Source organism: Microtus ochrogaster, chromosome 22, assembly GCF_000317375.1.
Source record: "Microtus ochrogaster isolate Prairie Vole_2 chromosome 22, MicOch1.0, whole genome shotgun sequence".
NCBI lineage: Eukaryota > Metazoa > Chordata > Mammalia > Rodentia > Cricetidae > Microtus > Microtus ochrogaster.
Window position 1 is genome coordinate 24,767,808 of NC_022023.1, and position 15,644 is coordinate 24,783,451.

Here is a 15,644-nt window from a genome sequence, read left to right on the forward strand (position 1 = left end):
AAAAAAAAGACTTGGTAGCCATCTTTGCCATGTGATTCCTCTTCTGCCCTCCCTGAGGGGTCACCCAGAGTTGCTTTGTTCTGTTCATTAAACCTGGATTTAATAATTTGGTTTGATTAGCTTAATACATCAGTGGCAGCAGATTTCCATTAACGGGGATTCAAAAGCTTATCACTACCTAGTAGTTGGTCTTTGTAGATGCTTATCTAGTAGCGGTCTTCGTAGTGGTCTATCTAGTAGTTGGTCTTTGTAGGGGTCTATCTAGTCTAATTGGAAAAGTGGGGGCCATGAGAGAGCTTCCAGTTCTAGAGCTGAGGAAGATGTTTTGGAGTCGTGCAGATGAGAAGGTCATGGGTGAGAAACAGAGAACAGATGCCCAGCTGGGTCTCCGTCCCTCCTTTGTTTGGCTACATACTCAAGACAGCAACATCTGCATGAATCAGACTCAGTCCGTGGAAGAGAAGCTGTCCCCATGTGCGGCAGCTACGGGTGTTAAAGCAGATGTCCATCCCACTCACCATCTTGAGGTCGAGGCTCCCGAAGACAAACCTTGAGCCAGATGTTGGCGCGCTGGCCCCAGGCCCCTGGGGGCTCCACCTCCCACAAGCGCCCTCTCTCGCCTGAATGGATCGACAGGAACCGCCTGAGGACTGGGAGGAAGAGAGGCAAGGCGTGAGCCTGACTCTGGCCCTCCTTGCTTCAGCCAATCAGCTCTCTCTGGACCCTTGCATCCGGCCCTTCCAGCCCTTCAGCAGCTACCCTACACCTCACTGTCCTGACCCTGCTGCACCCAAACCCCTTCCACCAACTTTCCATGGGTACAGAATCATCCTGTTCATCTCCCACCCCCACTTCCAAACATCATGAACTGCGCTCCAGGGTTGCAACTATGAAATAGCCATCCCTGGGTATCCAAAGGTAGTGAAGACCTCTGAAGGCACCAAATCCAAGGATGCTGTATTTACATAAAACGTCAGGCGTGGTGCTTGCATGGGCAATAACACATCTCCCTGTGCACGCTTCATCATCAGGATGTCTTTTAGTAGCTGATGCTGTGGAGACGCCACATTGAGAGCCACCAGACTGTGGTGCTTTGGGGATGAGGTCAATGGGCAGATCCGTGCTTGTCCAGTACAAGCGCCACTTTGTAATGCTTTCAAGCCATAGTCAGTTTCAATTCTGGAATCAGACCCCTCAGATATGATGGGCTGCCAGTACCATGGCAACACAAGCTGATTTCTCAAGGCTCTGGAGGCAGGGTACCTGGGGTTGGGTTGTTCCGGGGCCTCTCCCCGACCTTCCTGTGTGTCTTCTCGGTGTCCTCACATGGTCATGTCTGTGAGTATCCCTAGGGCCTCCTTCTTTTTTTTTTTTTTCTTTTTTCTTTTTTTTTTTTTTTTTTTTTTTGGTTTTTCGAGACAGGGTTTCTCTGTGGCTTTGGAGCCTGTCCTGGCACTAGCTCTGTAGACCAGGCTGGTCTCGAACTCACAGAGATCCGCCTGCCTCTGCCTCCCGAGTGCTGGGATTAAAGGCGTGCGCCACCATCGCCCGGCTAGGGCCTCCTTCTTATACCGGTGCCTGAGATGCCTATGCTTGGCTATCAACTGACTACATCTGGAATTAACTAAAATGCAAATGGGTGGACGCACCTGTGAGGGATTTTTTTTTCCTAATTAAATCATTTGAAACGGGAAAACCCCCTTCTAATCCAGATCTCTGTGGTGAGACAATAGATCCACCTTTCCTCTGGGCCAGGCCTTCTGCTGGCAGCCTATATAACAGACACGGAAGAAGGAAGCTTGCCCTCTCGACCTGCCTGCTCTCACTGGCAAGATCACTCCTCCAGCAGCATTACAGCAAACTTCTTCAGGATTCCAGCACATATGGGAAACCAGCCGAGACAGCTGAGCCTCATGTGCTGTGGGATTTCTACTGAGTGTGTATTGCATTCGCACGCATATAAAATGAAAAAAATCCTAAGCAGCACCATGGTGAGTCAGGGACCAACAGCATTTTCAAATGTAATCGCTTCTCAAGCTCAAAGAAGTCCCCTTTGCAATCTAACAGGGGCCCTGGTTCTGCTGAAGCTGAAAGAGCAGTCAGTCACAGCCGCATCTCCCCAGAAGCTCCGAGACTCCTCCCCTTCCATCGCCACAGGGCCCGTGTGTTAACTGTTAGCTGGTACCCAAATGCTCACCCAGGACCCGGGGTGGGGCTTACCTTTGTACATTGCAGGAGAAATTGGGCAACTGATACCCAGGGCTTCATCTTCTCGAAAGGTGTCACAGAAGTCCCTCAGCATGGCTGTCCCCAGGCCTTGGCTGCGGTTCTTCCTCCGCACAAACACAGTGTCAAGGACAGGCAGCAGGTAGCATGCACTGGTGCCGTCACCACAGAGGCTGCCTGCAGGAAAGCAAGGGATATGTGCTGTGCCCCGCCCCCCAGCTGCATGCTGACTCCCCCAGATCTCAGAGGTCCAGCCAGGGACGCTGGTACTACCTGGGAGCAGAATTAACTTCACAAACAATAATAAGAAACCAGGTCACTCCAGAACACCAGTTCTCTGATGGACCCATGTGTTTTCCTCAAAGGCCCACCTAATTATTCGCAAGCACAGAAAATGGATTGGGTCATGGAAATGAAAATGGAGCCTGGGAGACCAAGCATCGCCAAAGCCTCGTGGACCCCACCAGACCTCTCCCCCCACCGAGGCCCTTGGAACCAAGACAGTTTACTGAAGCAACATCCAAGTTCTCCCCGCATGGTGAAGCCAATCCACAGTGCAGGCAGAAGCCAACTGGATCCGTCACTAAATAAGGGCTTGTGTCCGTTACTTCAGTAAAGGCTTATGGTGACCAGTTCTGGTGAAATGCAAACCCTCCAAACACATAAGCCCCACGTATGAACCGCTGCCACTGCTGCTGGAGAGGCCAGATGTTGTGCCCTCTCCATTTCCACCTTGAACATCTGTCCTGTAACCAAACGTCAGCATTCACACGGCTGTCATCCCCGCTCCTGTTGAGAGAGGTGAACCCTGTTCCTGTCAAGATTCAGAAAACGGATAACTTCCCAAGCCTGAAAAAGGAAGATTCAGATTTAATTAGATGGACTAAATTACAAGATATGCAATACAGTGAAAAATTGTGTGTGTGTGTGTGTGTGTGTGTGTGTGTGTGTGTGTGTGTGTGTGATTGCAGGTGAGCAGAAGTCAAAGCACAATTTGCAGAAGTCCATTTTTTGCCTTCTACCATGTGAGTTATGGAGCTAGAACTCAGGTTGCCAGGCTTGGCAGCAAGTGCTTTCACCCCCTGAGCCATCTTACCAGGCCCAGAAATCAATGCTTCTATGTTAATCAACACAGCGCTAAGACAATTCTTTGGGGAAGGGAATACTTTTGGCCTCACATAGCAGTGGAATGATTTGACACACGAGGTGTGCTACGAGCGAGCAGCACATTATTAGTGGAAGAAGACGCTCCCATGAACAGGTCAACTCTGATTACAAGTCCCTGGCATGCTGAAAAAGCCAATCTGCAGAGGTGATGGAAAGATGCTGGCTGCTGGATGGAGGTAGATGAGCTGATGGAGCATGGGAGACTCAGGACAGACCACCCTATATAACACAGAGAATCAGATGCTGGTCTAGATACACAGAGCATCAACACTAAGGATGAGCCCACAGGTACACCAAGGCCATTGACTAACAATAATGTCTTCTCCAGGCTGAACTCTGTCTCCCTAGCATTCACGTGCTTAAGTCCAAACCCTTCAGAACATGTCTGTATTTAGATAGGATGCTATCAAAACATAGAATGGGATTAATCTGAGGCTATTAGGCTTCACCCTCATCCAATATGGTTGCTGTCCATATAAGAAGAAATATGGACCAAGAGAAATACAGCAGAGATACACAATGAGGAGGAGGCTACATGCTAACCAAGGAGAGGCCTCCAGAGAGAATAGACCTGCTCACACCTAGACCAGGACGTTGCACCTCCAGAACTAGATGAAAACAAATTCCTGTTGCTTGTATCTGAGGGTTGTGTCCTTTTGTGATGGCCCACACAAACTAAGGAATGCATCTGTGTTGATTCATGGACCACATAGATGCAATGTACTAATTCATACCATGCTGGTTCCCTTCTGTCAACTTGACACAAACTGGAGTCAGCTGGGAAGAGGGTCTCTCGGTTGAGGAACTGCCTGAATTAGGCTGACTGGTGAGCATGTCCACTGGGACATTTTTGTGTTAATGATTGCTGTGGGAGGACCTAGCCCGCTATGGGCGGTGCTCCACCTACGGAGGAGATCTGAGTACCATAAGAGAGCAGGCTGAGCAGGCCATGGGAGGCAAGCCAGTAAGCAGCACCCCGCCATGGCCTCTGCCCCAGTTCCTGCCTCGAGTTCCCTAATTTACCTGGAAGTATAACAGGAAATAAACCCTTTCTTCCCCAAGTCACTCTTGATCATGGGATTTACCACAGAGAGGGAAGAAAAACTAGAACACAGAGGAAATGGGAAAATTACGCCAGGAAAACTGCACCTTTGCCTCAATATTTTTCTGTAAATCTAAACCTGCTCTAAAATATAGCTTCTCTCTTTTAATGTACTAGAGGCTGGAGACAATCAGAGTGCTAAGCCCTGTGTTGAGTCCTCCAAAAAGGAGGGTTACTTTTAAAGTATGTCAGCTGTTTTTTTTCTGTTTGTTTTTAATTCGAGTTAGACTCTTTTGTTGTGGAATATTAATTCAAGATGTGATACATTCATTTATGCTGTGGAATATCTAATAATACAAAGATGTGTAGCATTCTTTTCTGTTGCATTTGTTTAACTCTGTGATGCTGCATTACTTTGCCTGCCTAAAACACCTGATTGGTCTAACAAGGAGCTGAATGGTCAATAGCTAGGCAGGAGGAAGGAGAGCCGGGGCTGGCAGGCAGAGAGAATAAATAGGAGGAGAAATCTGGGCTAGAGAGGGAGAAGAAGAGAAAGAACTAGGAGCAAGAAAAGGAGAAGGTGAGGAAGATGCCAGGGGCCAGGCACCCAGCTATATAACCAGCAATGGAATAAAAAGGGAAAAAAGACATAGAATAAAAAAAAAGTTTAAAAAAAAAAGCTCAGAGTCAAAACATAGTTAAAGAGAAACAGGATAATTTAAGTTTTAAAAAAAGCTGGCTAAAAACAAGCCAAGCTGAGGTTGGGCATGCATAAGTAAGAATAAATCTCCATGTATTTGTTTGGGAGCTGCGTGGCTGGCCCCCCAAAGAGTTAAAAAAAAAAAAAAACTACACTCTTGTTTCATATCATTTAGAAAAACAAACTAAAAAAAAACAGATAAAAGGATAAGAGATAAGCTAATAAAGCTCTTAGCACAGAAAATAGAAAAATGTCTTAACAACTTTGAGTTAATGAGGAGCTCGTAGATTCAGCAACAAAGGCAAAGCTGGCTGGCAACTTGGACTTCATCAGAATTTTTAGACTTTTTTCTTCAAAAGACTTTATTAAGGAAAACCAAAGGCCAAGCCACCGACTGTCAACAGAAATGTTTACAAATCACACTTCCCATAAGAAGGCTTACTGAGAACCAGAATAAAGAGCTCTTACAATCCAATAAAAATGAATCAAATATCCTCATTAAAATTGCGCAGAGGGCTTGAAAAGACCTTTCTTTAAAGAAGACATTCGCATGACTCCTGACGAAAACCAGCTAACGTCACTCACAATTAGGGAAATGGAAGTTAAAACCACAGCAAAAGGCCACTCTGGGCTATAACCAGAAGATCAAAGGAGAATCAGTCATGACAGGGACATGCAGAAATTGGAGCCCTCACATGTGGTCAATGGAAGTGCATGCACAATGGTGCAGCCAGGCTGCGCAGCCACTTGGCAGTTCCTTTAAAAGAAAGACATGATCTTGCCAAATGACCCAGCAATTGTACTCCTAGGAGCCGACCCAAAAGGAAAGAAAATACTCTCGTGCAAACAAGTAAAAGAATGTTTATAGCTGCCCTATTCATAGTAGTAAGACCTGGAAACAATCCATCAACTGGTAGGTTCACAAGTGAAGTACAGCCTATTCACAAGGCAAAGTCACGTGACGGGAAAGAGAGACAGAGAGCATATGCAAGCCATGATCTGTAGTAGCTCCAAGACACTTCCCTAAGTGAAAGCTGACTGCTACAACACCTGGTCCATGTTAATTGGCAGAGGAGGAGGCAACTCAGCTATTGCCTAGGGCTAGGATGGAGACAAATGGCAGCAGACACCATCCACTGTGGTGACCGGAATGTCCCAACACGGGGTTTTGGTCATCATTACCATTAAAGTCACTACAGTCCCTGATTTCTACACTTTTGGTAGGCAATCTCTGAATCCCTGAAGTTTACCTTTATTGTCAGCAAATTTTATAGGCTATATACTGCAATAAAGTGTATCTTATAAGACATAGTGCAAACATATGCAACAAGGCAACTCAGTTTACAGCTATCTACTATATATTCTGTACGAGAAGCTTGATGGCTCCCAACACAGAGTGGCAGATTAACCCAGACTGGATCATAATGCATGCATACACTTCTCAAATCATCATACTGCACCTCATAAATATGTAAAATTACGTGTCAGTATAAAAAGGTACAATGAACTAATAGGGGCAGACATGTACACCCCCACTGTGGCACACGATCAAGTACATCCCTCTGGCCCATGCCCATGTATGCACACATAGACAAATTCGTCAAACATCTTTAAGAATAAAATATCAGGAGGTGGGATTTGAATGAAGTAAGGAGGTCATGGAACAGGTCCTCTGGAAGGCTCTATCTTGTCTCTGGGGTCTTCCTATCTCTCTCGTTCTACTTTCAGGCTGTCACGCTCATCAGCACACGATGCTACACTCTGGCCACTATCCCTTCTTCACCCTCACAGTTGGCTTCATGGCTGGCTAAAGCAGTGGAGCCAGATGATCTTGAATGGGTGAGCCAAAATAACCCACGCCTTAACTCAGGAAGGGAACAATATTATCATCAATCCAAACACAGAGCAGTTTTATCACCAATCTTGGTGTTGACATCATACATTAGGCTGAGGATGGCTATTGCTCTGTGGAACATTAATCAGTGATTTCTGATCCTGTCACTTACCATAATGTAACATAGATAGACTGGGCAAGACTATGGTTGGCTTCCTCCATTGGTCTTTCTATCCTAATATATGGTTTGAGGGAGGTGGAGCAGCCTATTGTCACGTGTTGGAGCCTATGGTGTATGATGGGTATCAATCATCCACAAAATCTTGTCCTGAAAACCCAGGGAGGAAATACACTGAGGATAGCTACTGCTCTGTGGAACATATGGAGGGATGGCTGGGAAAACCCAAATTTAGATCACATGGGCACAATTGCCAATCAAAGAGCCTGCAAGTGAGCAGGTGATGAAGACACTGGGGATCCAATGACTAAACCATTGATCTAGATTGATTGAGCCAGAGATCCAATGGCTAAGCAGGCTGGCTTTTTACTAAGTGCAGTACAATCTTTGAGTTATAATCATGCTATTGGGTCTGTCCTAGGGACACTCTACAAGATTAAGACAGAAGCCTTGGAGCCCAGGGCAGTTAAACAACTATTAAGATAGCAGCCAACCCTCTAAATGCTCCTGAATTCCACGAAGAATTGTATTGTTTTCATAGAAAATGTTTATCATGTAATCTCTAGAACAGAGGTCAATGAAATGTTTTGTAAGAATGACATAGAAAATACTTTAGCCACAGTGCCTTCAAGGCAGACAGGCCCCATTGGTACTACAGCTTGTTGTTTCTGACCAACATGGTGGAAAAGTAATGTAATGAGCCATACATCACTTCATCGAGAAGAAGGTTCAGAGTATAGTTTCCAATGATCGTTACATACCATTGTCACACCTTCCTAGACTCAAAGCTAAATCACCATCATGCAGGGGCCATCTGCACAGTCTTCAGCTGCGAGAACCCGGCCCCAGGTCCTCCTCCTAGAGCAAGTTTGTTTTATTTTGTTCACAAAATGAAAATCTACCTTCCAGGGGCACCTAGGATAAATTGAGAGGTTCTGAGCACATGGACCTAAACTTATGCAGAGAAACTGTGCTACCGAGAGGCTGAGAAGCACCTCACAACTGTGTCAGCATCCTAAACTCCATTTATGACCCGATGACCCGAGACCATCAGGAACTCTTACCAAATTTGGAACTCCCTTGATGGGTGGCTAACCCCATGCATCATTCATTAGCGATGCTGTGGTCTGAGATGTGGTCACATTGGCCCCCCAAAATCTCCATGTTGGACACCTGGTTTTCAGAAACACATGGGACTTTTTTTATTGATTTTTATTGAGCTCTACATTTTTCTCTGCTCCCTTCCCTGCCTCCACCCTCCCCTTCAACCCTGTCCCAAGGTCCCCATGCTCCCAATTTACTCAGGAGATCTTTTTTTTTTTTTTAATCTATTTCCTGTACATGGGCCTTTTAAGCCGTTTGTTTTGTTTTGTTTTTTGTTGAGACACTGCACTGCCAAATCGCCCAGGCTGGCCTCAAGCTTTCAGCAATCCTCCCTCGGCCTCCTGGGTGACAACTCAGGCATGAGCCACTGGACCTGGGTTTATGGTACTTTCTGTAACTAAAGCTGAGGCATATTCAGTCTGAAGAATCAGAGCACGGTACTCCAAAGTAGCAAAGTCAAGAAATCATAGGCGGAGGATAGCCACATCTTTGCCCACTAGGCAAAGGGAGAAACTCAACAAGCCTGGGCTAAAGCAGCAGCCATAGGAAGCCACACAGACGACTGTCAGCAGCTGCGTAGCTCCGTGGAGACACTTCCAGTGGGAATCACAGCAGGTTAAATGTCTCCTGGAATGAACCCATGGTGTTGTGGAATATTAGTTGAAGATGTGTAACATTACTTTATGTTGCGGAATATTTGTTTAATGATGCAAAGATGTGCTACGTTCTTTTATGTTACATTTGTTTTAATTCTGTAAAGCTGTATTACTTTGCCTGTCTAAAACATCTGATTGGCCTAATAAAGGTCTGAACGGCCAGTAGCTAAATGGGAGAGGAATAGGTGGGGCTGCCAGACAGAGAGAATAAATAGGAGAAGCAGAAGAGCAAAAATCTGGGCAAAAGGTAGACGGGATAAATTAAGAAAAGCTAGCAAGAAATACACCAAGCTAAGGCTGGACATTCATAAGCAAGAATAAGACTCTGAGTATTTATTTGAGAGCTGGGTAGCATGCCCCCAAAAGAACAAAGAATAAAAAAAAAAAAAAACCCCAACAACACTACAGGTCTTCAAGAAACACAAAGACAACTTGTACAATATAACTTCTTTTCTAATATCAATTTTTAAATTAAGTATATGTGCATGTGCATATGTGTGTCTATGTCTGGGTATGTGTACATGAAGCAGGTGTTCATGGAAGCAGGTGACTGTGAGCCACACGATGTGGGTGTTGGAAAATGAACTCAGGTCCTCTGCAAAAGCAGTACATGCTTTTAACCACCGAGCTATCTCTCCAGGCTCCACAATATATTTCCAATGTCTGGTTTGCAGCCAAAAATTACTAAACATACAAATAAATTGGGAAGTATGACCCATACTTAGGAACTAAATGGTTATTCAACATAACTGACCTAAAAGAGCATTATCAGCGGGAAAGGGGATTTAAATTAGCTTTACAAATATATTCAATTAAGGTACTTGGTTTAATTCATAAAGTTAATGAAGGAAATGTGCAATAAATGGATATAAACTCTCAACAAAAGATGTAGAACTATAATACCTGAAATTCTAAAACTGAAAATGACTAAACTTATCAGAGATATGAGAACGTGATGCCGACAGAACTGCACTACACGGAATTCTACAGGAAGGAGTTCAGCCTGAAGGAAAAGAGAACTGGGTAGAAACCAGAGGTAGAAGAAAGCAAGAGGAGAGGGAAATAAGAGAATAAATATGCATAAGTCATATACTCCTTTCTTACTGCATGTTAAAGCTGTTACCACTGTTTTTTTTTTTTTTTTTTTTTTTTTGGAGCGGTTGGTATTTGGTTTTTGGAGACAGGGATCTCTATGTAGCCCTGGTTGTCCTGAAACTCACTATATAGACCAGGCTGGCCTCAAACTCACAGAGATCTGCCTGTTTCTGCCTCCTGAGTGTTGGGATTAAAGGTGTGCGCCACCACGTTCATCAGTATTACTACTTTTTAAAAATTATGTATCAGTATTGACAGATTCGTAACAAAGAAATATAGCGTTTAATAGCTCAGTATAAACGAGGGATAAATTAAAACACACTATTGTGAAGTGTCTATGTTGTGCATTGGAACTAGTCAATATTCTATACATATTGGCTGACTTTCAGATGCATATGGAATATGGAATCCCTATAGCCAGGTGAAGATTTCTGAAGGTTTCTGGTAAAAAGAAAAAGAAATGATCGTGTTTATAGCAGCTTTATTTAAAACAGCCCAACCCCAAACAAGGCAAATGCCTACCCGTATGGAGATAAGCCAAAGACCGCTCAGACAAGGCACCAACGCCAGAAATAGGAGCCTGAGAGCCAATGGCACGGCGAATATCAGTAACCTTGCAGAAAGAAGATACAAACAAGCAAATAAAGAGTCCAGGATCTGGAGAAGAAAGCCAGCCACATACTAGAAAAGGGCAGTAAAATGCATAAGAAAATCAGCAATGTGAATGAAAAAGCCACAACACGGAAGGCAACTCTATAAAGAAGTTAAGATTTAGTTGGGGGGGGGGGGCGGATAGAAATGCTAGAAAAGAAACAGCTCAATGAATCAAATAAAACACAGTGAAGCCAGACATGGTGGTGCACGCCTTTAATCCCAGCACTTGGTAGGCAGAGGCAGGTGAATCTCTGTGAGTTCGAGACTAGCCTGGTCTACAGAGAGAGTTCTAGGAAAGCCAGGGTCACACAGAGAAGCTCTGTCTCTGGAGGGAGGGGAACACACACACACACACACACACACACACACACACTGTGAAGAGTATCAATAACAGACTTAAGCAAGCAGAAGAAAGATCAAGACCAGAGGACAAAGCAGATGAACACGCACCTCATTCAAACGCCAATAGAGTAAACGAGCCACACAGGTGAGCATGATGCTGGTGAGATGGCTCAATGGTGAAAGGCCCTTGCCAACAAGCCTGAAGACCTGACTTACATTCCCAGGGCCCTCCTCAGAACGACTCCCACCTATTGACCTTTGACTTCTACACTCCCATCATGGCATAATGAATGACACGGCACTTGTGGGACTCCCTTTCACACAATAGTAGATAAAATAAGTTTTTTTTTAAGGCCTCCACCAACAGGCATGACCATAACATCTAAAAACTCAGATGTGATCAAGGGACTGCTCTAAAGAATGGAGAGATAGGCTGAGTGGTGGTGGCGCACGCCTTTGATCCCAGCACGCAGGAGGCAGAGGCAGGCAGATCTCTGCGAATTCAAAGCCAGCCTGGTCTACAGAAGGAGTTCCAGGACAGGCTTCAAAACTATAGGGAAACCCTGTCTTGGGGGTAGGAGAAGAACGCAGAGATAGAAGGAGGAACTCACAGAAACACTAAAGGCTTGGAGAATCTATTCAATGAAATTATAGCAGAAAATTTCCCAAACATAGAGAAACACACATCCGAACACTAGAGGCATTTAGAACTCCAAAGAAGCTTGACCTGAGAAAATCTCCCCGTCATAGAGTCATGGCATCTAAACTCCAAAACAAGGAAGCCAGATGGAAAGCTCCCCAGGAGGAATGCCAACTGACCTACAAAGGCAGACACGTCCATAAAATACCAGGTCTCTCGTCGGCAATGCTTAAATCCAGGGAAGCCAGGAATGATATATTTTAAGACCTGAAAATGAATAACTGCCAATCAAGATTGCTAATGCCAGCAAAGCTATCTTTAAAAGCTGACATAATAATAAGGACATTCCAAGACAAACCTCACCAAGGTAGTCCAGCATCATAAAAAAAAAATGGAGGAAAACAAATTCACCATCACAAGAACACAAGAAAGAATAAACTTCATGAGAGCAATAAATCAACCAAGGAGAGCTAGGAGGGAATCCAACATGTCCACCACAGTGAACCAGCAAAGTTTTTATATAAACAGGGAAGAATGGAAACACAATAATCCAACCAACCGAAGAACAGAAATCAAGAAACACTCCTATTAATAACTTTCAATGTAAACGACCTCAAGTCAACAAAAAAGAGACACAGATTGGTTGACTGGATGAAAAACCAGGATCCAACCATCTGTTGTCTCCAAGAAACACAACTCACTGGTAAAAATATCCACAGACACAGTCAACGAATGGAAAACAATCCGTCAAGTGAGCAGAACTGGAAAGCAAGCTGCCAGAGCTATTCTGGTATCTGATAAAAACTAGACGTCAGGGATGAGGATTCAGCTAAGTGGGCTTATAATGTTTGCCCAGCATGCACAAGGCACTGGGTTCACTCCCGAGTATTGCATGGATCAGGAATCATGATGGGTGTCTATAATCCAAGCACTAGGGAAATAGGAGAACCAGAGGTTCAAGGTCACCCTCAGCTACAGTCATCCTGGGCACATGAGACCATTCAAAAAACTGTGAAACTGGAGTTCAACCTAAAATTTGTTAGAAGAATAAAGAATGCCACTACGTAATAATGAAGGGAACAGTTCATCAAAAAGTTATAGCAATTGTACATATAGTACTAGTTAGTGCTCCCAATTTCATTATGCAAATACTTACAGACATAAGAGGTCAGATACTATCAATAATGATAGTGAGCGATTTCAAAACCCTATGCTCATCTTTTGACAGGCATCTCACTGAGAAATCAGCCAAGAAAACGCAGAGTTGGAGGGGGGAGAAACTGGGGGGAGGGAAAGAAAGAAAGAAAGAAAGAAAGAAAGAAAGAAAGAAAGAAAGAAAGAAAGAAAGAAAAGGGGGGTGGGGGGAAACAGCAAAGGATCTCAGTTCAGATCCCAGCATCCACGTGTTGGCTCTCAACTCCATAACTACATAACTACAGGTCAGATGCCATCTTCTGACTTCCATGTGCACCAGGCATGCATGCATGGTACATTTATATTTGTGTAGGCAAACACTCATATGCATAAAATAAATCTTTTTTTAAAAAAAGATAAAGGAAAGAAACACAACCAAACTATTTCTATAAAAGCCAGTATTCCCCTAACAGAGTGGTTCTCAACCTGTGGATCTGGGGTGGGGATGGGGGTTGGATGACACTTTCACAGTCATCCTGCATATCAGATAGTTACATTACAATTCATAAAAGTAGCAAAATTACAGTTATGAAGCAGCAGTGAAAATAATTTTATGGGGGTTACCACACCATGAGCAACTTGTATTAAAGGGTCAGAAAAACAGGAAGATTAAAACCACCCCACTGACCTAATGCCAAAACAAGAAAAGGACATGACAAAAGAAGAAAAGTATAAGCTAATTTCTCTGACAAACAGGCGCAACAATTCAATAAAACTCAAGGACACCTTAATATTATCATACTAATTCCACTCAAGTGGGTGGAAGCCACCCACAGGCAGCCTGGGTCCTCAAGGCCTGGGCTGTGGTGAAGACATCCGCAGTGAGTGGATGCCATTGTGTGGTGGAAAAACAGGAGAGAAAGAGAAGCAGAAAGGTCCATGCGCTGTGGAAAGAGGCAGAACTGAAGAAGAGAGGGTGGTGAGGAACAGGCTGATATTGGCAGCCTGCTTGCCACCTGGGGCCATGATGATGTCCAAGCCCAGTCCGTTGCCAAGGGCCATGTCTGGGTCTGTGGTCCTACTGTAGCCAGTCTCTGTGTTGACATCTGTGACCCACCAAAGGCCATAAGGATGCCCAGTGTCTGGGCTGCCACCTGCAGCCATGTAGGTATCCAAAGGTCAAGCCATACCAATCCAAGTGGCCTGGGCTGCCACATGGTGCCATGGCAACATTCGGGCCAGAGCTGCAGCTGAGGGGCATGTGCAGGTCCATGGCCTTAATGCAGCCAAAGTCCATGTTGATGTCCATGGCTCTTATTACCATAAAGGCCCAGTGGATGTCCAAGGTCGGAGCTACCACCTGGGGCCATGTTGGTGTTCAAAAACCACACTGCCACACTGGGACCACGCTGATCTGACTGACCAGTGCTGCCACTTGGGGCAATGGTGACATCCAGGCCCGTGCTTCAGCTAAGGACCATGTCTGGCTCAATGCTCTGTGTTAAAGTCTGAGGCCCACCAAAGGCTCCACGTTAGGATAGAGCACACTAAGTGACCAGAGTCCTGAACACCCTTGACTTGGAAATAGCTCGAAGGACTGAATCTTGAGAAAAACAAATGACCTTTGACCCATATCTACCCCCCAAATATCTGTCAGACAAAAGCTGGACTAGGGAGACTGACCTAACTAGTTAGACAGAAGAGTGAGAAAATCAGTTTATCTTAATATTTGTTTCAGAAAGAACTTTAAAATGATGAGACTTGTTGAACGCCTCCAAAGTAGTTTGGGTGAGAAAGGAGATTGCAGAAGATAGTACAAAGTGGTTCTTTTTTTTTTAATTCATTCATTTATTTTACATCCTGGTCGCAGTTTACCGTCCCTCCTCCCTTCCCAGTTCCTCTCGCCATCCCCCCCCCCTCTGTTCCCACCCACCCCCAATTCACTTCTCTGTTTCTGTTTGGGAAAGGGCAGGTCTCCCATGGGTATCAACAGAACATGGCATATCAAGTTGCAGTGAGACTCAGCACCTCCCCTTGTATTAAGGCTGGGCAAGGTGACCCAGTATGAGGAGTAGGATCCCAAAAGCCTGGAAATGAGTTGGAGACAACCCCTGTTCCCACTGTTAGGGGTCCCACAAGAGGACCAAGCTACACAAGTGTAACATATATACAGAGTGCCTAGGTCAGTCCCATGCAGGCTCCCTGGGTGTCAGTTCAGTCTGTGAGCCCCCGTGAGCCCAGCCTATTTGACTGTGTGAGTTTTCTATGCAATTTTTAAAACAGAAACCTGTTACATATGCCAAGATCAGAAGGGAGAAATAATCAGGATAATCGAGGCTTTACGGAAATTCACCGATTTGAATTCCTCATCCAATAAAAACAAGCTCCTCTAAGCCAACATTTTATTCGCCAGTCAGTCCCTAACCAAGACTCTATGTATGACCTGGCTCTGTCAGAAGACCCCGGACTCCCAAAGATCGACAAGGAACTGTCACTCAGGCTACGCGTGATTCTCTTGCAGAACTGTGAAGACAACAATATGTTTCATGAACGATGAATTATAAACATTTCCCCTTCATCTTAATTATTCTCCGGGCCCATTACTCTATGTAAAGTTAATAAATCAGGAATATAAGAACTTGAAAAGGTATAAAGACATGTTAATCACAGGGCCAGTGGTCGTCATGAAGCAGCCGTTTGCCAAAGCTCCTACAATTGACCTCAGCAGACATTTAACAAACAGACAAAACATGAGAACCTGATCACATGACAGATGAAAGAGGGGAGGCAGCTAGGGAAGGAGCAAGGAAAGGACTTCATTCCATGCCAGGCAAGTAGAACACACACACACACACACACACACACACACACA

The 15,644-nt window shown here is 44.7% G+C and overlaps 1 protein-coding gene across 1 annotated transcript in view; it reads right to left on the reverse strand.

Annotated features, from left to right (window-relative positions):
- Positions 1-15,644, reverse strand: part of Fam169b (family with sequence similarity 169 member B) — a 75,240-nt gene that overhangs the window by 19,066 nt on the left and 40,530 nt on the right. Inside the window, exons 7-8 of the mRNA XM_013350209.1 lie at positions 2,221-2,403; positions 519-650 (exon numbers count right to left, since the gene is read on the reverse strand). Of these exons, the coding sequence (XP_013205663.1) occupies positions 519-650; positions 2,221-2,403 (315 nt within the window). The remainder of the gene's footprint in view (positions 1-518; positions 651-2,220; positions 2,404-15,644) is intronic.